Source organism: Toxorhynchites rutilus, unplaced genomic scaffold (genome assembly GCF_029784135.1).
Source record: "Toxorhynchites rutilus septentrionalis strain SRP unplaced genomic scaffold, ASM2978413v1 HiC_scaffold_32, whole genome shotgun sequence".
Classification (NCBI taxonomy): Eukaryota; Metazoa; Arthropoda; class Insecta; order Diptera; family Culicidae; genus Toxorhynchites; species Toxorhynchites rutilus.
Genome location: NW_026599894.1, coordinates 72,761 through 94,808, shown reverse-complemented (window position 1 = coordinate 94,808; position 22,048 = coordinate 72,761). Strand labels below are relative to the sequence as shown.

Here is a 22,048-nt window from a genome sequence, read left to right as displayed (position 1 = left end):
TCTTCATCATATTGTCATTCTTCTCTTCTCTGCGTTTTCCTTTTTGTTGCGCATGCGCAAAATGGTAACACGTTTCATATATAAAAGCGAGGGAACGCGTGGAAATTTTTCATTCCAAGAACAACTTTGAAACCGTTAACTCTACTGAAATCGTAAGCAATGGCTCGTACCAAGCAGACCGCTCGTAAATCCACCGGAGGAAAGGCTCCTCGCAAACAGTTGGCCACTAAAGCTGCTCGTAAAAGTGCTCCAGCTACCGGAGGAGTCAAGAAGCCACATCGTTATCGGCCAGGAACCGTCGCTCTGCGTGAAATTCGTCGGTACCAAAAGTCGACTGAATTGTTGATCCGTAAGCTTCCATTCCAACGTTTGGTTCGTGAGATTGCTCAGGATTTTAAGACCGATCTTCGCTTCCAGAGCTCGGCTGTTATGGCTCTGCAGGAAGCAAGTGAAGCTTATCTAGTCGGATTATTCGAAGATACCAATCTGTGTGCCATTCATGCCAAACGAGTGACCATTATGCCGAAAGACATCCAATTGGCTCGTCGTATTCGTGGAGAACGCGCCTAAGTCTGACCTATCTGATCTCATTCTCAAACAAACGGCCCTTTTCAGGGCCACCAATTTATGCGAAAAGAGTTTTAAAAACACGTTTTCAAACTCTGACATTCCATACGCTGTCACAAGTATGAATATATGAAATATGAATGAACCTCTGAGCTTGCTGATAAATGTTACTATAGAAGAATATTTTTGATAATAGAACATGCTTCCACAAATATGATCAATTCTTAATCAGTTCAGAGTTATTCGTTTACAAATGCTCGTATTATTTAGTATCATTTTGGAACCAAGCATCGTATTATAATCACTTCTCGTTGCCGGCGAGCGTTAGTCGAGAATGGATTGTCTTTCTTAAGACAGGTGAAGGAGAAGTAATGGAGTAGTTTTCTTTTCACAAGGGCCCTTCTCAGGACTAGAGACGAATGAACTGCAAAAGTTTAAAGTCTCTAAAAACCCAACAAGGAAGGGATGTACTATAATGATATTGGACTTATGTGACAAACAATATTTTACTTTTTGTAATTTGGTATATTAGGATAAATCTTAAAACACTTTCCAATGTGCATTGCAGACTGATTAATGCACGGTTGGCAATAATACGTAATAATTTATTGCCCAATCTGGTGTCTCCAAAAGACGTAAATGGACGCGTTCTCGATAAAAATATATCTTAGCAATTTTACTATATTTTGATTCGACTTCTCGTGCTATTTGAAAAGGACACTTCAAAGAAGTAGTCTCGAAATAACTCAACTCCCCGTCATCACTAATAAACTTTAATATGCCATGAGAGGGGACATCCGAGTGATATACTGGAATTACGACGTTCCATGAGAATGGACAGTCGAGATTAAAGGGCAACAAGTTTCAGTTATCAAATTCACTCGATGCATTATACATTCTGCACACAATGATCACATCATTCTCAAAACGTACTTCACAATAAATCGTATTACATTAAATTGTTATATCGAGCCATTTTGGACACCTTTTGTGATATTACTTTTCAGAAACTTTCGAGCAATGAAAGCGGAGTGTTCGCACGAGAAGCGACTTGTTATAATAACACCAATAAATGATTGAAAAATTGTATTTTGAACTCTTTAACCTAAATTTTGTGGCCCTGAGAAGGGCCGTTTTTTTCATATTGTAGAATTCAGAATTTACTTGGAGCTGGTATACTTTGTGACGGCTTTGGTTCCTTCGGAGACAGCGTGTTTGGCCAATTCTCCTGGTAGCAATAAACGAACTGCGGTTTGAATTTCACGAGAAGTTATAGTTGATCGCTTGTTGTAATGCGCTAAACGAGATGATTCAGCGGCGATGCGTTCGAAAATATCATTCACAAAGCTGTTCATGATACTCATGGCTTTGGATGATATACCCGTGTCAGGATGGACTTGTTTCAACACTTTGTAAATGTAGATAGCGTAGCTTTCCTTCCTGCGGACCTTCTTCTTTTTCTTGTCGGTCTTGGTAATACTTTTCTGAGCCTTTCCGGACTTCTTCGCTGCCTTTCCACTGGTTTTAGGAGCCATTGCTACGTTTTAACGCTTTCACTGTTCGAGAGGAACTAATGTTGAAAGCAAGGGAAACATCATGTTATATGCACAGTCAGGGTGGAATGTATGCCCGTCCCCTTATGTTTATGATGCCATTTCATTATATTCGTAGCACTGCCTGAGTGAAAAACTAATAATGGCAGAGTTAGTATAAAAGAGGGTTCGCTTACTGAAAATTTTCATCAGTACAGTTTCGCTTTGCTCGTGAATAACTTCATAATTATATAACAAAAAATGTCTGGACGTGGTAAAGGAGGAAAAGTTAAGGGAAAGGCAAAGTCCCGTTCAAATCGTGCTGGATTGCAGTTCCCAGTGGGTCGTATCCATCGTCTGCTCAGGAAGGGAAACTACGCCGAACGTGTTGGAGCTGGAGCTCCTGTTTACTTGGCAGCAGTGATGGAATATTTGGCAGCTGAAGTGTTGGAGTTGGCAGGAAATGCCGCTCGTGACAACAAGAAGACCAGAATTATCCCACGTCATCTGCAGCTGGCTATTCGTAATGACGAAGAATTGAATAAGCTGCTGTCGGGTGTAACTATAGCTCAAGGCGGAGTTTTGCCCAACATCCAAGCTGTCCTGCTACCCAAGAAGACCGAGAAGAAAGCTTAAATCAACAACGACATGGAACTGCACCAAAATCGAGAACCCAACCGTCCTTTTCAGGACGACAACAAATTTCTAATAAAGAGTTACATTGATTGGTTTTCTAAAAATCAATCCACAGCAATCTCCAAGGAGAGCATCTGTTTCCAAACCGATATGAGTGAATCATTTCACCGAGCTCGGAATATTACCCTGTTGAGCCCAACCGAGGCCGGAGACCGACAATGGACCTTTTCTTTCTAACCCACGTAAGTCCCTGCAGATCGATAGTGGACTTTTCTAAAAATCGATTTCTGACTTATGCTTTCTAAATATGCTTAGCTTTCTCCTGATTAATTCTAGCTAATAATCATAAGTTCAATGTTTTAAACTATTGCAAAGCATCAGCTCACAACGAGGAATGTTTCAAACACTGCTTCGAAATGAAATCGAATCTCGGTTAATCAAATCGATAAAGGCAAGCAGTATTATTATACGAGTAGAATGTAGCAGAAATGGGTAATACATGCTCGTTTTACTCAGGTAGTTGAGATGGGCCAAATTACCAGGTATACCAGCTGCTAAAAAACTACATTTCCAGAATTTTCTTTCCTTCCATGCATACATCCTTCGCCACGTTGCCATGAATAAGATCAGGATGGGAAGCAAAGGATAATGATTGAAGTACCATTCTCATAAAAAAAAAAAAAAATCACCAGCAATTCACACTTCCAATGATAACATTGTGTCGAGCTCCGGACCTAGTACTGAATCTCATACAAGACTCGTTAAACAGCTTTGCCTTTCAGTCCTTCCGTCGATAGTGCAGAAAAGCCAAACCACACGATACATCAGAGTTGCTGGATGTTATCAAAGTTTTATCGATTATTTTGTAACAAAAGTAACATAGAAATACTGAAAATTGTGATTTTGGGTAGCTTTTACCTTGTGTACACGGTTTAAAAGTAATTGAAGAGCGTCGTGTCGAAACTGGCTGTTATTCAGCTGATTTGGCGTGAAATCGCTCCATACGTTACTGCAGGTTAACGAAGTTCGACAGAATATAAAATTTTGAACTAATTGTATTTTCTCGTTTTTTTTATTTATTGAAAGCTGTCAATATACATAAATAACATCGATTAATTTTAAGGTTATTGTATATTGAAATCTATCTATGTAATTGAATATTTTCTGCAATCAAACGATTTCTGCAAACTGAAATCAAAGCTTTTAATTTGGCGTTCCTATTCATGCTGTTAAATAGGCAAAGGGCCTGGCTGAGTATGGAAATTAAAAGTGCCCCCAAACCAAATCACCCACTTTATGGAAAATGTTGTATAGGATACAAAATAAGAAATTTTGAGTATTTTTTGCCTCTATGAGATTCACCATGGAATCTATAGTAAGAAACGTTCTTATCAAGTTTTTGCATCTTACTATGGTGTATCGAGAAATAATATCAAAATAATTTTTTATCAAAAATTTAAGTACCAAAAAATAACATTTATGTAATATTGATTTTTTTTTAATTTATAGATTCAGTACTGCTCTAATTCGTATTCAAATGTTTTTCTACGCGTTTTCTAGATATGTGTGATTTTTTTCAGAAGTTTAACTGTGTGGCGCGATACATAAAATATATATTTATAAATTTTTCGTTTTTTTAGAATTCTGAGAATCTGTACTGGTTTAATCTCTTTTTAGATGTTTGCGATTTTTTTTTTAGAAAATTTTAAGTACTGCGCAGTACAAAAATATGCAATTTTTTTTTTTATTTCTATATTGTTGTCTAGTATTTTTTCATTTGGAAAATGAAAATGTTGTATACGGTACAAAATTTCAAAAAATAAATTATTATTCTGAATACCTATACTCAAAACTCAAGCCTATTGAGAATGAAAAAATGGAAATGAAAGATACTCAACACGCACAGTACTGTTTTGAAATGTGTTCGTACGTGTTTTTTTATTTATTATTTGTTTCATAATGTAGCGAGGTTAAAATGAGGAAACAAAAGTACGTTCAATACTTTTTATTTATATGAAATAGATGATTAATAAAATCGTGGATATCAATTCATAATACTAAACAATTCCAAATCTGATCGATTTAAAGAATTATCTAATTTCGCATAAAAAAAAAATCGATGGTAATTTTATCATAGTAAGATGTACTACGAGTATTTTTACATATTTTCTTTTTCAAGCAACAAAAAACAACGTTTTAGCCATAGCTCTTATTGTGAACCATATAGATGTTATATTCAAAAATAACATCTAATTTTCTAATTCGCAACAATACTTTCCATAGCGCTGGTGATAAGGTTTGGGACTCTTTTACGAATACGGAATACGCACATACAATTTTAGGATTTTAACCAATTAAAAAAAATAGAAAATTACTGAAATAGAAATAAGAAAAAATATTTAAAAAAAAATAATTAGATATTTTCGTACCGCGCAGTTATCAAAATATTCTGAAAAAGACATACACGAACAAATAAACATAAATACTTATATATGAATTTGACCTTTTTTTTGCACCACATATTATCACACATATCTAAAAAGGTGTAGAAACGCATTTAAATACGAATTAGAGTAGTACTGAATCTCTGAATAAAGAAAATTTCAATATTTCAAGATTTTTCGATACACCATAGTAAGACGCACTTTCATTTTTTTCCAGTAATTTTTATCTCGAAGCTATCGAGAATAGTGTGCAAAAAAATGAAAAGTACGCTTTTTACCACAGATTTTATGGTGAACCTCATATCATTTCTTATTTGGTACCCTACACAATATTTTCCATAATGCGGGTGATTTGGTTTGGGGACAGTTTTTATTTCCATACCCAGCTAAGCTTTTGAATTTAAAAAATGTAGTGCAGCTAAGAACGACACTCAACAAAAAATGGATTCGATTTCTATCCTGAAGCAAATATCAATACAGACTATATCTTCTACATTTTCCGTGCTCGAAGAACAACCAGTATTGCAACTGGATAAATATTACATTTCTTTCAGTCTGATAATCATGTTCAGAAATCTTGAGTTAAGCATTACGTTTGATGTTATTAACTGACCGAAAAAAAAAGTGGGAAGAAGAAATGATTTTTGTTGTCGGCTAATAAAAAATAAATAGATAAGAATATAAAAATAGAGTAACAACATAAAAAAATTCAATTGCTTTGTATGGAAGTTTGTGCTAAGTATCCGAAGCTTCAATATAATTCGGCCAGATCACGAGCAGCCATCATGCACAAAAATAGATTTTATTGAATTAAGATAATTTAATTGATAGCACACACACACACACACACACACTTCTCACGCTCGCACTCACCTGATGTGACTTCTCGCCCAGTGCCCAGCTTCTCATCACCCGTTGGTGGTCAGGCTCTTAGTGCCGTCGGTCTTCCTTCGTCGTCGCTTACTTTCGTGCACTTCTCTCCCGTTCAATTCCAACCAATATTTCTTTCCAACACTATTTCTATTCACAACAATTTCTTCATCTTTCCAAACTATTATCTCCGTTTAAACCACTTTATTTTCTTCTTCTTTTCTTTTTAGGAAGCCGTTTTGTTACCTTCCAATTTTTCATGTTCCACACCGCGAACTTTCACCATTTTATACATCGCGTGTACAACTAAATTTGCTTTTTTACACAAACCATATCTCAGCGACTTGTGTCGCACAGGATTCCCGACCTGCGCCACTTAGAGTCAGAGCAACAGACACGCTTCCCGATAACTCACGCACTTTTGTTACAAATCACCGTTGGCCAATCATTTTCATTTCTTGGTCGTTCACCGGGAACTTTGCGACCAAATATCCGTACACTTTTTGCTAAATGCACCGAAGTTAGCTAGTATCGCTGATATTTTCCGGCGGATCGTCGGCAATGAAGGCTAGGCCGGATCGTGCATCGAAATCAACACTGCCAAATTAAACACCGATTTGGAGAAAACGGATGTAATCCGTCCGTCCGTGCTGGTGCGGTGGTAACTGATCAAGTCCCCCGTTTCTCCGTTTTGCTCACTGTGTTTCTCTGACTTCCTTGGTGCTGCCGCTATTGACTTGAATTGACATCCGTGTTTGGGAAACTCCCTGCGCTCGTTTCGAATCGCTGTTGAGAAAACATTTAGCGTGTTCTTAATTCATGTTTGAAACAATCTTAAATTTCTCTGTTACAGTTCACACGTCCTTACCAGAATCTTGTTTATTACTCACTTGGATATTCTAGGTACCATTCGAAGGCCGTTTCCTATTGAAATCGTTCACCGATTTGGTGCAATTTGACCGAAATACTGATGGTAAGCCTTTTCAAGTACCAACACAACACTAATTTTGCGACTTAAATGTAATGTTAAGGAACAGGAACAGTTTCCGGATCTATTGATACCAAATCCGAATATTTACTCAATAACGGATCATCTTCATCCAAACTTTGGTGCATTTTTTTAAATAATATGCGCAGCAAATATTGTATATCTAATATTTATTTGAGCAGCCACTACAAAATGGCGGATTACATATTTTCTCAGAACCCCATAAATATGGGTATCAAATCAAAGGTCTTGACTAGTAGAACACAGACATTCAAGATAAATGCAAATCCAAATTGTCCGCCACCACCAGATGGCGCCATATATAGTTTTTTCACAACCCCATCAATATGGGTATCAAATGATAGGGCTTGACTAGTAGAATACAGTTATTTATGGAAAATGCAAATCTAAGAAGGCGGCCACTACAAAATGGCGGATTACATATTTTCTCAGAACCTCATCAATATGGATATCAAATGAAAGGGATTGACTAGTATAACATAGTTATTTATGGGATATACAAATCCACCACAAGATGGCGATGGCGACAAGATGGATATTCATCGGAATATTTTGATGATGTACTGTATTCTATTAGTCAAATCATTTCATTTGATACCAATATTGAGAGGATTTCAAAAAAAAACATAGTCGACCATTTCGTGGCGGTGACCTTTAGGTATTTATGTTGTTCATAATGTAGTGTATTCTCCAAGTCAAGCCATTCAGCCAATTTTTAGCGGCGGCCAAATTGAATTTTTTCAAGATCAAGGAATACGCAGTTTTATAATGGCAGTAAAATTAAAGGTAATTTCAGATCAATCAGTGATCAGGAACGGGGTCCAATTTCAATCAATGTGGGACAATCCTACAAACACTCAAGCATACAAACAAACAGGACAAGCTGAATGAAACTATTAAAAAAGTAATTGTTTATTTGGGAACTGCGGCCATCTTGGACATTGATTTTTAATGATCTACTGTGTTCTACCAGTCGAGCACATTCAATTGATACCCATATTGATGGGGCTTTGAAAGAAAAAATATGGCGCCATCTTGTGGTGGAGACCATTTTGGATTTGCATTTTTTCATAAATAACTGTGTTCTACTAGTCAATCCCTTTTATTTGATACCCATATTGTTGGGGTTCTGAGAAAATATGTAATTCGCCATTTTGTAGCGGCCGCCATCTTGGTTTTGAATTTTTCATAAATAACTGTATTTTACTAGTCAAGGCCTTTGATTGCCATTGTTTTTTCATATGCCATATTTCATATAGCCAAATTTATGGGGTTTTGAGAAAACCCATATTGATAGGATTTTGAGAAAATATGTCCATAATCCGCCATTTTGTACCGGCCGCCATCTTGGATTTTCAAGATCACGGAATACGCAGTTCTATAATGACATCCGAGATAAAGATGTGTTCCAAATTTCAGATCAAACGGTTAACAGAAAGAGGGTTAAATTTCTATCAATGTGATACAGCGCTATAGACAACGTTACAAAGTTACAAAGTCACAAAAATACAAACATGTCCAAGCTAGATAAAACCGTTCAATAAATAAGTGCAAATCATAATAATTTTACGTTTACCGAGAGAAAATTCTTTGTTTTGTGATTTTTTTTTTATCAATTCGTTTATTTTTACAGGCTCAGTTACATTAGTTTAAAGGAGCCGAATTCTTAAATATAATTTTAAAACTATATATATAAACAATTTTCTTACATCTATGGTTAGTAAGGTGGAAAACCGATTACTCGCGGTGTACTCGAGTTTAGGAGGGTGACATATTTTTAGGAGAAGGATGGGATATAAGGAAATTGTAACAATGTTGATGAACACTCATTTCATAAATCTATTCGTATATCTATAGTGTATTTACATTTCAACTTATTCTACTATTTATAGCAAGGGGACGAATTACCCGCAAAGGAAGGAAAGGAGGGTATAAGGATGTAGGGACAATCACACACGAAGATCTATAGCTTTAAGGAAAACATATATATGGGACATGTAATCAAGGTCTAACCGAGCCAACACATCTCTCACCGGCACATTGGGCTGTCTTCCTCGGGCCCGAAGGGAGTTTTCTAAATTCGATCTGGCGACCAGATACACCTCGCACGACCAAACAATGTGCTCGATGTCGTGATAACCTTGGCCACAAACGCAGAGATTGCTGCTGGCAAGATTGAAACGAAAGAGTAGTGCATCTAACGAACAGTGATTGGACATGAGTCGGGAGAAGGTGCGAATAAAGTCCCGACTCAAGTCCAGACTTTTGAACCACGGTTTGAGGCTAACCTTAGGGATAATCGAGTGAAGCCACCGACCCAATTCATCTTCGTTCCACTTACGTTGCCAGTTAGCGATGGTATTTTTATGGACTAAAGAATAAAATTCATTGAAAGCGATTTGACGCTGATAAATATCGCCTTCAATTGCACCTACCTTTGCCAATGAGTCAGCCCTCTCGTTACCCGGAATGGAGCAATGTGAAGGGACCCAGATAAAGATAATGACATAACAGCGTATGGATAAAGCACTCAAAATTTCTCGTATTCTCTCAAGGAAGTACGGCGAGTGCTTTTCCGGCCTCACTGAACGGATAGCTTCGAAAGAGCTAAGACTATCCGTTACAATGTAATAGTGTTCAACAGGTCGTGAGGCGACGCTGTCCAGCGCCCAATGAATTGCTGCCAATTCAGCAATATACACTGAGCAAGGATTCTGAAGACTGTATGAGGTGGTAAAAAATTCGTTGAACACTCCAAATCCTATGGACTCGTTTATAGTGGACCCATCAGTAAAGTACATATTATCACAATTGATACCCCCATACTTTTCATCGAAGATCGTTGGAGCGATCCTCGATCGTTGGTAATCTGAATATCCATGGATATCTTGCTTCATGGACAGATCAAAATGCACAGAGGAATTGATGTAGTCAGGGAAACAAACACGGTTGGGAATATACGAAGAAGGATCAACCTGCATGGAGATGAATTCATGATATGAACTCATGAATCCGGAGTGAAAATTTAGCTCGATCAGCTGCTCAAAATTTCCGATCACCAATGGGTTCATGACCTTACACCGGATGAAGAACCGAAGAGATAATAATTTGAAGCGATCTTTTAGTGGGAGTACGCCTGCCAAAACCTCGAGACTCATGGTATGCGTTGAGGGCATACATCCCAACGCGATACGGAGACAAAGATACTGAATTCGCTCGAGTTTAATGAGGTGTGTTTTGGCAGCTGATTGAAAACAGAAACTGCCATACTCCATCACTGAGAGAATAGTTGTTCGATACAACATTATAAGATCTTCTGGGTGGGCGCCCACCAGGTGCCGGTAATTGTACGGAGAAAGTTTATTCTTTGTTGGCATTTTTTACTCAGATACCTAATATGGGCCCCCCCAAGTACATTTGGAGTCGAACCAGACCCCAAGATACTTGAATGACATAGCATGAGTGATCGGTTTACCCAAAAGTTGAAGCTTTGGTTTTGCTGGTCTATGCTTCCTAGTAAAAACCACCATCTCTGTTTTCTCCGTGGAGAATTCGATCCCTAGCCCAATGGCCCAGGTTGAAAAAATGTTCAAAGTATCTTGTAAGGGTCCTTGCAGGTCGGATTCGTATGATCCTACGACAGACACCACTTCATCATCTGCAAGTTGTCTTAGGCTGCAATTTTGTGTAAAGCAATTGTCGATGTCGCTTACATAGAAGTTGTACAAAAGGGGGCTTAAACATGAGCCCTGGGGGAGGCCCATGTAAGAGACCCGACTTACTGCCGAATCTCCGTGAGAAAAGTTCAAATGTTTCTCACAAAGCAAGTTATATAACATATTATTCAATAGAGGCGGCAGACCCCGAGAGTGTAATTTGTCCGACAAAACCTCTATTGAAACAGAATCGAAAGCCCCCTTTATGTCCAAGAATACTGAAGCCATTTGTTTTTTTTCGGCGTAAGCCATTTGAATTTCTGAAGAAAGCAACGCAAGACAATCATTCGTCCCTGCCTCTGCGGAACCCATATTGTGTATCTGAGAGTAGGCCATTCGTTTCAACCCATCGATCAAGGCGATACAAGATCATTTTCTCCAACAATTTCCGTATACAAGACAGCATTGCTATTGGGCGGTACGAATTGAAGTCGGACGCGGGTTTTCCGGGTTTTTGAATAGCTATAACTCGTACTTGTCTCCAATCATCTGGAACAATATTATTCTCCAGAAACCGATTGAATAAATTCAACAAGCGATGTTTCGCCACATCAGGGAGATTTTTCAGCAAGTTGAACTTAATTCTATCCGATCCCGGAGCAGAATTGTTACATGAAAGCAGAGCAAGAGAGAATTCTACCATCGAAAACTCGGAATCAAGATCGCACCTACCTTGTGGTATATCTCGAACAATTTTTTGCACAGGAGCGGAATCAGGACAAACCTTCCGTGCAAAATTAAAAATCCATCGATGTGAATATTCTTCGCTTTCATTCGTTGAAGAGTGATTTCTCATGTTTCGAGCCACTTTCCATAATTTTTTCATTGACGTTTCTCGTGACAAACCTCCCACGAAATTTCGCCAATAAGCACGTTTTTTCCCTTTGATTAAGTTTTTAAATTGATCTTCAAGGGCTAAATACGTTTGAAAATTTTCAGGGGTTCCACGTTTCCGAAAAGCTTTAAATGCATTCGATTTTTCTACATAAAGCTTGGAATATTGGCTATCCCACCATAGATTGGGAGGCCTTCGGGAAATGGTGGAACCTGGGATGGGTTTCGTTTGAGCGCGAACCGCGCTGTCATAGATCAAACGAGAAAGGAAGTTATACTCCTCCAATGGAGGTAAACCATCTCTGGAATTGATGGCTAGAGCAATCGCGTCCGCATATTTTTTCCAGTCAATGTGTCTTGTGAGGTCATATGCCATGTTTATAGATTCAGAAGAATTAGACCCAATGGTGATGGAAATTTTGATTGGCAAGTGATCACTACCGTTGGGGTTCTGGATTACATTCCACTTGCAATCTAACGATAGTGAATTCGAGCAAAGCGAGAGGTCAAGAGCACTTGGGTTAGCAGGAGGTTTAGGTACACGTGTTGTTTCCCCAGTGTTCAAAACGGTCATATTGAAGCTGTTACAAAGATCATATATCAACAATGAACGATTGTCGTCGTACTGTTCCCCCCAGGCAGTTCCGTGAGAGTTGAAGTCTCCCAAGATCAATCGTGGCTCAGGAAGGAGTGAGCACATGTCATCAAGTTGTTTGCGGCTAACCGCAGCTCTCGGAGGCCAATACAAGCTGACAATACAGAGGTCTTTGGCTCTGATGTTTGCATGACAAGCAACAGCTTCGATCCCTCCAATAGGTGGAAGGTCAATTCTAAAAAATGAGTGGCACTTATTGATCCCCAAAAGCACCCCTCCGTATCTATCATCACGGTCCAAGCGTATAATATTAAAATCGTGGAAAGAGATATCATCTCGCGAAGAAAGCCAAGTTTCGGACAGAGCAAAAACATCACAATTGAAGTTATGAATTAAAAATTTGAATGTATCCAATTTAGGGATAAGACTACGACAATTCCACTGTAAAACAGTGATATCTCTGACCTCTCTATTTGAATTAGACATCAAGAGAGATAATCATTGCAAGGAGGGGCCATGTTTGCATCAATTGTTGCAAAATTGTCTTTAATACTGGAAGCATTGAGATGACAATGGTTCTGATGGAGTCGGAAACATTAAAACACTCGAAGATTTGATCCAAAAGGTCAGACAACTTTATAAATCCCGATTGGGAAGTTGAACTGGACGGAAAAATAGGGACAGTTGGGGTTTTTGATGTCCCCTCGAGTGCTGGGTCGTACGAAGATGAAATATTCCCACGGAAGCCAGGAGGAACCTGATTTTGCTTGTCCGCTGCACTCGATTTTTTAGGCAAGCTAACAGAAGATATAACCGTGGGGACTTGTTCTTGAACTTTGGGAGTGGTCACATTTTTTGCGCCGGGGATTCCCTTTGAAAATAAACTTTGTGCCCTCGCTAGCTGTGTCCGCTTCCATTTCATCAACTGGCAACGTGGAAAAGGTATTGTGTGTTGAGATTGGTTGTTCTTGTTGCTGGGTCAGTGGCGAAGCGCCCTTCAAAATTTCCGCAAATGTGCGCTTCGAGCGTTCCTTTAAAGAGCGCTTCTGTTTCTCCCAGCGACTCTTGTAATTTTCACAAACTGAGAGCTCGTGTGGGGATCCCCCGCAATATGGACATTTATGCTCAGTCGCACTGCAGGATTTCCCCTCATGTTGCTCTCCGCAAGTGGCACAGCGCTCCTTGTTGGCACAATAATCCGAAGTGTGACCAACTGACTTGCATTTGTTGCAAGTCATGGGCTTTGGCACGAAGAGTCGCACAGGTAGTCTCAATTTGTCCACCATAACGTAGTCAGGGAGGGCGGCACCAGCAAAGGTGACTCGAAACGAGTCGGACGGCGTAAATTTAGTTTGGTCCCCATCATGGGAAAGTTTCCCGAGTTGGCGACAGTCCAAGATTTTCACTTCCATTGAGGGGAGCTTCTTGAACTTGCCTTTTCCTTCTGCTTTTATTTGCTCGCTCGTCAGACCCGTTTCAGTTATCACCCCCTCAATTTCTACGTTATGGGAGGGTATAAATGTTCGATATTCGAGAGTGAAATGTTGATCAGCAACAATCTCGTTTGCGTGTTTCCGGTCATTCACGACAACTCGCAATTTGTTCGGTCTAACCCTGCGAATTTCAGATACAAAAGTGTATCTGGCCAGATCTTTCATGATCTGAATCACGTTAAGGTTTTTTCCTTTCGGTTTTGGCCGGAGGAAAACAACCCACGGGCCAGTTCCAGGTGCATCTTCTGGATAAACTCTGACACGTGGAGCGGAGACAACAGAGGGGGAAGACGAGGACGAGGACGAGGACGAGGACGAGGATGAGGATGAGGACGAGGACGAGGATTGGGTTGGATCGGAAGCATCAGAAGGGGGAAGCGAAATCGATGATGGGAGAGGGGGAGTGGAAGTGACAGTGGGTTGAGAAGGGAGGCTTGCAATTTTCTTAGAGGGGGGCTTGGTAGGATGAGCGGATTCGTCCCCAGAAGAATTATCTTCCTTATGAGGGACTTGTTTATGTTTTTTCCCAGATCTTGTATGAGATTCATTATCGGAGATCTCCATCTCTGGAGATCCTCCACTATTCTCCATTTTACAAAAATTTCTGTCTTATTTCTAATTTATTATTGATTTTAACAGTAATCTCAAAAAAAAATAGCAAAAAAAAATTATGATAATAATATTAAACAATAAACAAATGAATTGAATAATAATATTAATAATAAATATGTGTACCTTAATATATAAGTTGTTCCAATAATGCGCTCTACTGCCCTAATCAGGGAGAGACAGAGGTTACGCGCTACGGAGACAACACAATAGCGCAAGAATAGCTTACGCAGCCACGTGATGATGAATCCCGTTTGCGACAGTCACGCGATGGCGATCCCGTTATGCCGAATCAGTTCAACAGCCGCAATCCGGCTCGCTGCAAGAGCGCTGCTTCCTTTGTTCCACTTCACAAAAGGTCAGGTCGAAAGCGGACAGCAATGACCTTCACTCGTACACGATTCACTCGTACCAATAGCACAATAGCAAAAGTGGCAACGCACAATACCGACACTGAACTTTACTCGTCAAGAGTTAGATAGCGAATGATGTTTTGTGATTATCCGGAGTGAAAAAAAAATCAATACTCCGGATAATCGAGTCCGACCTGTATTTGACGTTTGGAGCAATTGCAAATGAAATCGACAAATGACATAACATGAGTATTTTTGATTGGAAATATTTTTTTAAATATCTCGAGAATGGCTGCATTTAGAATGAGATTAAGAATGACCTTTTTTGTTTCAAATCACATCAGATGTTCATCAGATGTTTGTCAAAAATAGTTTTACCATCTTGGATTATTTTTTTTTCTCCATGACTTCTATTTTATATGAAAAAATAAAAATAAAAAATACGTATTTTAGATGTTGCAAACTAAAGTTTTTTTTTGTAAATGAAAAAAAATACTATTTTTTTCTCAGTGTATATTTTTTCACGTTTGAACATCAATACTCTATAACTCTTTCTGAGACACCATTTCGGTCCGACTTATAGTTTTTGAGATTTAAATTATCAAAGATTCCTCTTACTAGAATCGATACGCCATTTACAAAACTTACACTTGAGTAAAAAAAAATCCCAATTGGTGTGGAGAACAAATATTTGCTTCAACCCAAACGGAATACAAACTTTCATTCGAATCAAAAATATATGTTTTAAAATCTGCATTTTTAGGTCAATTTCATTTGGAATTGCACTATATGAATCCATTCTATCCGGTGACAAAATGAACTAAAATAAAATAAGTATAGACCGGTAATGATGTTATGCATCATATATATATATATATATATATATATATATATATATATATATATATATATATATATATATATATATATATATATGGATTTCTGTCTGTCTGTCTGATTCTTATGGACTCGGAAACTACTGAACCGATCGACATGAAAATTGGTATGTTGGGGTTTTTTGGGGCCGGGGAAGGTTTTCATGATAGTTTGAGACTCCTCCCCCCTCTCTAAGGGGGGCTGTCATACAAATGAAACACAAATTTCTGCATAACTCGAAAACTAATCAAGAAAATACCAAATTAGGCATGTGAAGGTTTCAAGGGACATAACAGGTTTCTATGGTGAATAGACACTCCTCCTGTCTCACTGAGAGGGGAGGGGGCTGCCATACAAATGAAGCATACATTTCCGCATAATTCAAGAACTAATCAAGCAAACGGAACTAAATTTGGCATGTGGAGGTATTATGGGGAAGAAACATTTCTAAGGTGGTTCGACACTCCTCTTAGGGTGGGCTGTCATATAAACGAAAAACAAATTTCTAAGAAACAGTAAAATCAGAGAGATGTTTTCCCCTTTTTATGTTATGATTTTCCAAATCTAACCGATGGTCAAAAAATCATTTTACCCGTTTCTCCAAAAATCATAACTTTTGAATGTTTGAATGTTATGTCCAATTAAAGCCAAATAGTTTATAGTGCCACATTTGCGATTAAACTGGATTTTAGTCGCATAGATCTAGTATATTCGCATTCGATTTTTAGAATATGTTATGTAAAACATCCTTAGTTTTCAAGAAAAAATAAAAACAAAAAAATGGCGCACTTGATCCCGAGACCATGTAAACTATAAAAAGCAAATACAATCAATAATCACGAAAACAAAATCCAATTTTATCGCAGGTGTAATATTTTTTCAAAGTAGACTAGCTTCTTGACTTCAATTTCATGTATCGACCATATCGAGAAAAGATGGGAAAACCGATTTTTCAAATCGAACCATCGGTTAGATTTGAAAACTCATAAGTTGAAAACAAAACAAAAATACATCTCTGATTTTAAGATATGTTATGTAAAACATTCTCAGCTTTCAAGAAAAAATATAAAAATATATAGCGCAGGAAAAAAAGGAACAGGAAAAAAAAAACAAATACAATCGATAATTACGAAGAACAATTCAAATATTTTGGAAGCGGGTTTTTTAATGAACAGGTGATTGATTTTAAATTTTTGACTTTGATTGACTTTAAATTGAATCGAAATGGTCACCCTAACGAAAGAATAAAAAAATACGAGTCTAATATCTTGCGATAAGAAACAAAACTACCACTTCCATGAGATTCTGAGAACCACTGAATCGGTTTGGCATCGAATTGACTGTATTAAAATATGACACCATTGTTTGTCTCAATTTTCATTCAAAATTTTCTTTATCACTTGGAGAAAACTGGATGCTTTATTACAGTAATTTTCAACCGGTGGGGAATTTAGTCATTAAAAGGGGGGAATTCTGCAAGGGACTATTGTACATTTACTTCGCTTTGAATTTGACAATGATTAACAAAAATTACTACAAAAACTTTATTGGATACGCTAAAATTTGCGATCCTCGGCAAACATTTCTAAATCTGGAATGTAATGTTCGATTGAACAACTTCACAATGTTTCAAAGACTTTCGTCAAAGAACGATGATGATGATGATGGAACAGACGACGAAACAGTACAGAAGACCATTAAAAAGAAAATTGTACAGCATTTGTCAAGATTTTTTACAACAAGTTAAACTTTAAACATATTTTCCTTATGTCAAAGAACAAGATTTGGACATGGTTTGAATCCCCTTTCGACTGGCAGTGACGAAAGTTTCGGATCAATTTTAGAACAAAATCATCGATTGCATCGATGATCGAAAAATGATATCCTGATATGCGAATTAAGCGTTACGAGTATTGTTGTCTAGTGTGTAGTATTTATGTGAATCTGGATTTCCTACAATGCTGCTGATGGAAAGAAAACACCGTAACAGAGTGGATATCGAAGATGACATGAGTTGTGCTTTTTGACAACGTGCTCAAGAATTATGATTTTGGCGGAAATCATTCAGACGCAGGTGTCATACTGACTTTATATACCTTTTTTGTAGTCAGATACAAGTACAGAATCATATTTGTTGCGAATATAACTTGAAAGCCGTTTGTATTCATTCATTATTTTACTGATATGCTACAGACTTTCTTACAAAATACTGATAGGGGGAAGAACTGGGATTAATCTTCGTCAAAAGTGGAAAGGAGCAGAAAAGGTTGAAAACCACTGCTCTATTACATAGGATATTTATTATATACGGAATGGATAACTCTCATCCATGATTTTTATTTTTTAAATGTGTTTATCCTTCTCCAAAATACATGTACACGTAAACTTCAAATTTCGATTCGAATTATGCGTGATACGGATAAGCCAGATCTGAGCTTTCAGTTTTACCAGGATGATGTGTTGGATTTGTTACCGTTTATCTGCGCAGTCGGGTAATTACCTGTATTGAATTAGGATCTCACAGTTGGGTAATTGAAATGTACGTTTTGTCGCGAGTACAAATCTTGAGCTTTGTCGTTCCATATGAGCTGCCTGTTGAACAGACTAAGCAGATGAAGAATTAAGGTAGTTAAAGTTGGAATTGTGGAATGTGAGTTGTTGTCGAAGGACTGAACAAGATAAAACTAATAAATTGATTTCAAACATGCTGCTATTGACTATTCGAATGAACCCATTGGAGAGTTGTCTTTGGAAAGCTAGCTTATATTGAAATAATATTTCACTTACGAGTGGCAAAAAAAACGGAAATAGTCTAACGTTGGTATAGTAAAAACGATGACAGAAAGAAAAAAAAATTAATAGCGGAAACATTCAACAGATGAAATGAAAAATTCAGAAGCACAGCTATGGTTTTTTTCAACTTTCAATTTTAGGTTATACTGGTTTGGACTCAACATATGAATAACATACAAATTCACCAAATCATAGGGTACATGTAAACATTATAAACATCATGATGATTTTTAAAATTTTAAATGATTTTAAATAAATAAAATATTTTTGATCTGTACAGTTTGGGATTTTGTAGCAGAATATCGATAACACAAATGTTGGCAAACAGTTTGTATTACCAATCCATCCTCGGAACGTGAATCGTAACTACGAATATGATTGTACGAATAATGATGATATTTTCTCTAAAAGTATTCAAATTTCGTTCATTTCACAGAACAAATTTAAATAATGGTAACAATTTTGTATGGGTATATTGAGTCATATGAAAGCGAACGGAAATCAAAAAGTGCCTGAGCTGCTCCGATGGCAGCAAAGTTTAGATGAAAATACTTCGCTGTGTTGATGAAGAAACATACAATTTTGGTATCAAATGATCGGGGAAATGTTGCTCTTCTTTACAAACAACTTTTTATCGTCGTTTTACTTTTGTAATAACACAATTTTACACATTTTCAGTATTGTGTTAATAGTTCTGATACATACTATGCACATTACCGGAAAATTGTTGCGAAACGAGAAGTGATTTTTAACATCAGACAACTCTGAATGTTAGCTAGATTATCATAGCGTGCAATGAAAAGCGTATAACGTTATTTTGTGCGAATTAGGACAAAGAAAATTACCATGTCTTAAAATATGAATTTCAAAAACGCAAAAGATTTTCTCAACAACGAATTGAAACGAACGCACTGAGTTTCCCTAACACAGATGTCAATTTCGAGCACAAGTGGCGACACAGAGCGCACCATGGAATTCAGCATTTCGTTGAAACATAGTAGTGAAATACAGTGAAAAATGGCCGATACAGTTACTGAAGTCGTTACCGCAGCATCGGTTGCCGCATCTCCAGCCAAGACACCGAAAAAGGCTCGTGCTCCTAAAGGAGAGGGTAAGAAACCGAAAAAGCCAGCCACTCATCCACCAGTGAATGAAATGGTTTTAGCCGCCATCAAGACTTTGAAGGAACGTAATGGATCATCTCTTCAGGCCATCAAGAAGTATATCGGTGCCAATTACAAGTGCGACGTTGCTAAGCTCTCAACTTTCATCAAGAAATCTCTGAAGAGTGGTGTTGAGAAAGGTAGTCTTGTGCAAACCAAAGGAAGTGGAGCATCGGGGTCCTTTAAAATTAAATCTAAGGACAAGACACCTGCGGGCGAGAAGAAACCAAAGAAAACTGCGGCTGGGAAGAAGCCTTCAGGGGAAAAGAAAGTTGCCAAAAAGGCAGCCACTCCCAAAACTGCTGCCGTCAAAAAGCCTAAGGCAGCACCAGCAAAGAAAGCGGTTGAGAAGAAGGCTAAAGCAGCCGTCGCCAAAGTTGCCAAAAAGGCTGGAACCGTGAAAAAAGCGGCCGCTCCCAAACAGAAAGCAACCAAACCATCGAAAACAGCGGCGAAGAAGCCTAAAACTCCAAAACCGAAAAAGGCTGCACCGGCTAAGAAACCCGCTCCGAAGAAAGCCGCCGCCAAGAAGTAAAGTTCAGTCGATTGAAATGATTTAAAAACAAACAGTCCTTCTCAGGACTACAAACACATTGAATCGAAAGAGTAACAAAAGTTTTTCACCTCAAATAATAATTCAAATGATTTTTTTATAACAGTTAATATACATTTTCACACATCTGCATCATGTGTCCAACATTGTACACTATTAAGAATGTTCATATTCTAACGAAACGAGATATGATGGCCAACTGATGATATCGAAAAGCATCAATTGTGTAACAAACTTTACGTCGAGCCTGCATTAGGTTGCGACCACATGAGGTTTTGGTCTAAAATCATTCATAGCCATCGCGATCGTTTTGAGATTACATGTACCCAAGTATAGTTTACAATGATCCCTCATTCGACTCATAATTCACAGACATTCAGTCAACAAATATTGGACTTTTTTTTTTGGGTTTGGGTCAATACAACTAAAGTACAACGTGAAATTGTATTTGAATCGTCATCATAAACTAACAGGAAAACCTGTTTTTATGCGTTTCCTCATTCGTGCGACCATTTTTGAGTACTTTTATTATTTGTGTGATTCGAGTTTAGATTTAATAATGAAATCGCACCAAATGGGTCGCACAAATGGGAAATCTGGCAAAAACGAACGCACAAAAAACTGGCTTTCTTGTACCACTAATTGAGAAACGAATCATGATTTTGAACAGTGGTTCCTGCGCAGTAAGCATGCTACACATCTGGAGCGGTTGCGTTCAGTACAGAAGTTTAAAGTTGTTCAATGTTTCGTTTATTTTTCACCACGTCATGTAATAACATTGTATACATTTGTAATATCAATATTTTTCGATAGACGGCGAATGACCTGAAGGGTTAAAGCCGACTGAAATAAATCAAATATTCAATCAATCAATTGAACAGTGGTTCATTTAAAAACGTTACTAATCACTCTTTTAACTGGAAAAATATCGTGGCCCTGAAAAGGGCCGTTTTGTTGAAACCTACGCAAAATTATATCATTTAACCTCCAAATCCGTAGAGAGTACGACCTTGGCGTTTCAAAGCGTACACAACGTCCATTGCGGTAACGGTCTTTCGTTTGGCGTGTTCCGTATAGGTAACAGCATCTCTGATTACGTTTTCCAGGAATACTTTCAGCACTCCACGAGTTTCCTCGTAAATAAGACCGGAAATACGCTTCACTCCTCCACGACGAGCCAAACGACGGATGGCGGGCTTTGTGATACCCTGGATGTTATCACGAAGAACCTTACGATGACGCTTGGCTCCTCCTTTTCCCAGTCCTTTTCCTCCTTTACCACGGCCAGTCATTTTTCTGAATTATTGTATGATGCTTTCCAGTACAAACGATGAATGAAACTGATGTTGTTTTCACCTAGGGGTACCCTCTTTTATATCCGAATGTAAATGTTGTTTCCTTCTTCATCATATTGTCATTCTTCTCTTCTCTGCGTTTTCCTTTTTGTTGCGCATGCGCAAAATGGTAACACGTTTCATATATAAAAGCGAGGGAACGCGTGGAAATTTTTCATTCCAAGAACAACTTTGAAACCGTTAACTCTACTGAAATCGTAAGCAATGGCTCGTACCAAGCAGACCGCTCGTAAATCCACCGGAGGAAAGGCTCCTCGCAAACAGTTGGCCACTAAAGCTGCTCGTAAAAGTGCTCCAGCTACCGGAGGAGTCAAGAAGCCACATCGTTATCGGCCAGGAACCGTCGCTCTGCGTGAAATTCGTCGGTACCAAAAGTCGACTGAATTGTTGATCCGTAAGCTTCCATTCCAACGTTTGGTTCGTGAGATTGCTCAGGATTTTAAGACCGATCTTCGCTTCCAGAGCTCGGCTGTTATGGCTCTGCAGGAAGCAAGTGAAGCTTATCTAGTCGGATTATTCGAAGATACCAATCTGTGTGCCATTCATGCCAAACGAGTGACCATTATGCCGAAAGACATCCAATTGGCTCGTCGTATTCGTGGAGAACGCGCCTAAGTCTGACCTATCTGATCTCATTCTCAAACAAACGG

The 22,048-nt window shown here is 38.2% G+C and overlaps 5 protein-coding genes across 6 annotated transcripts; 3 read left to right on the top strand and 2 right to left on the bottom strand.

The window, feature by feature from the left end:
• The first annotated feature begins 124 nt into the window (after window positions 1-124).
• Window positions 125-22,013, top strand: LOC129782003 (histone H3.v1-like). Its single transcript, XM_055789499.1, has 4 exons — window positions 125-562; window positions 19,358-20,021; window positions 21,043-21,068; window positions 21,601-22,013. Exons 1-4 carry the CDS (start codon window positions 160-162, stop codon window positions 22,011-22,013), a joined length of 1,506 nt encoding a protein of 501 aa, XP_055645474.1. The 5' UTR covers window positions 125-159.
• On the bottom strand, window positions 1,728-2,107 carry LOC129781993 (histone H2B-like). The gene has a single exon (XM_055789489.1). It carries the CDS (start codon window positions 2,100-2,102, stop codon window positions 1,728-1,730), a length of 375 nt encoding a protein of 124 aa, XP_055645464.1. The 5' UTR covers window positions 2,103-2,107.
• LOC129781988 (histone H2A) lies at window positions 2,329-3,543 on the top strand. Its single transcript, XM_055789484.1, has one exon. The coding sequence runs from the start codon at window positions 2,361-2,363 to the stop codon at window positions 2,733-2,735; it is 375 nt and encodes a 124-aa protein (XP_055645459.1). The 5' UTR covers window positions 2,329-2,360; the 3' UTR covers window positions 2,736-3,543.
• On the top strand, window positions 19,310-20,411 carry LOC129781978 (histone H1B-like). Of its 2 annotated transcripts, XM_055789473.1 has the most exons (2): window positions 19,310-19,438; window positions 19,493-20,411. In XM_055789473.1, the coding sequence occupies exons 1-2, from the start codon at window positions 19,345-19,347 to the stop codon at window positions 20,023-20,025; spliced, it is 627 nt and encodes a 208-aa protein (XP_055645448.1). In that variant the 5' UTR covers window positions 19,310-19,344; the 3' UTR covers window positions 20,026-20,411. The 2 variants fall into 2 exon arrangements, with proteins under 2 accessions (XP_055645448.1, XP_055645447.1); XM_055789472.1 differs by having other exon boundaries at window positions 19,323-20,411.
• LOC129781999 (histone H4) lies at window positions 20,800-21,378 on the bottom strand. The gene has a single exon (XM_055789495.1). The coding sequence runs from the start codon at window positions 21,333-21,335 to the stop codon at window positions 21,024-21,026; it is 312 nt and encodes a 103-aa protein (XP_055645470.1). The 5' UTR covers window positions 21,336-21,378; the 3' UTR covers window positions 20,800-21,023.
• Window positions 22,014-22,048: the final 35 nt, after the last annotated feature.

Coding starts and splice junctions, on each gene's coding strand:
- LOC129782003 (XM_055789499.1), top strand. CDS start 160: ATGGCTCGTACCAAGCAGACCGCTCGTAAATCCACCGGAGGAAAGGCT. Junction 20,022..21,042: donor AAGAAAGCCGCCGCCAAGAA/GTAAAGTTCAGT, acceptor CCAAATCCGTAG/AGAGTACGACCTTGGCGTTT. Junction 21,069..21,600: donor CGACCTTGGCGTTTCAAAGC/GTACACAACGTC, acceptor TGAAATCGTAAG/CAATGGCTCGTACCAAGCAG.
- LOC129781993 (XM_055789489.1), bottom strand. CDS start 2,102: ATGGCTCCTAAAACCAGTGGAAAGGCAGCGAAGAAGTCCGGAAAGGCT.
- LOC129781988 (XM_055789484.1), top strand. CDS start 2,361: ATGTCTGGACGTGGTAAAGGAGGAAAAGTTAAGGGAAAGGCAAAGTCC.
- LOC129781978 (XM_055789472.1), top strand. CDS start 19,345: ATGGCCGATACAGTTACTGAAGTCGTTACCGCAGCATCGGTTGCCGCA.
- LOC129781999 (XM_055789495.1), bottom strand. CDS start 21,335: ATGACTGGCCGTGGTAAAGGAGGAAAAGGACTGGGAAAAGGAGGAGCC.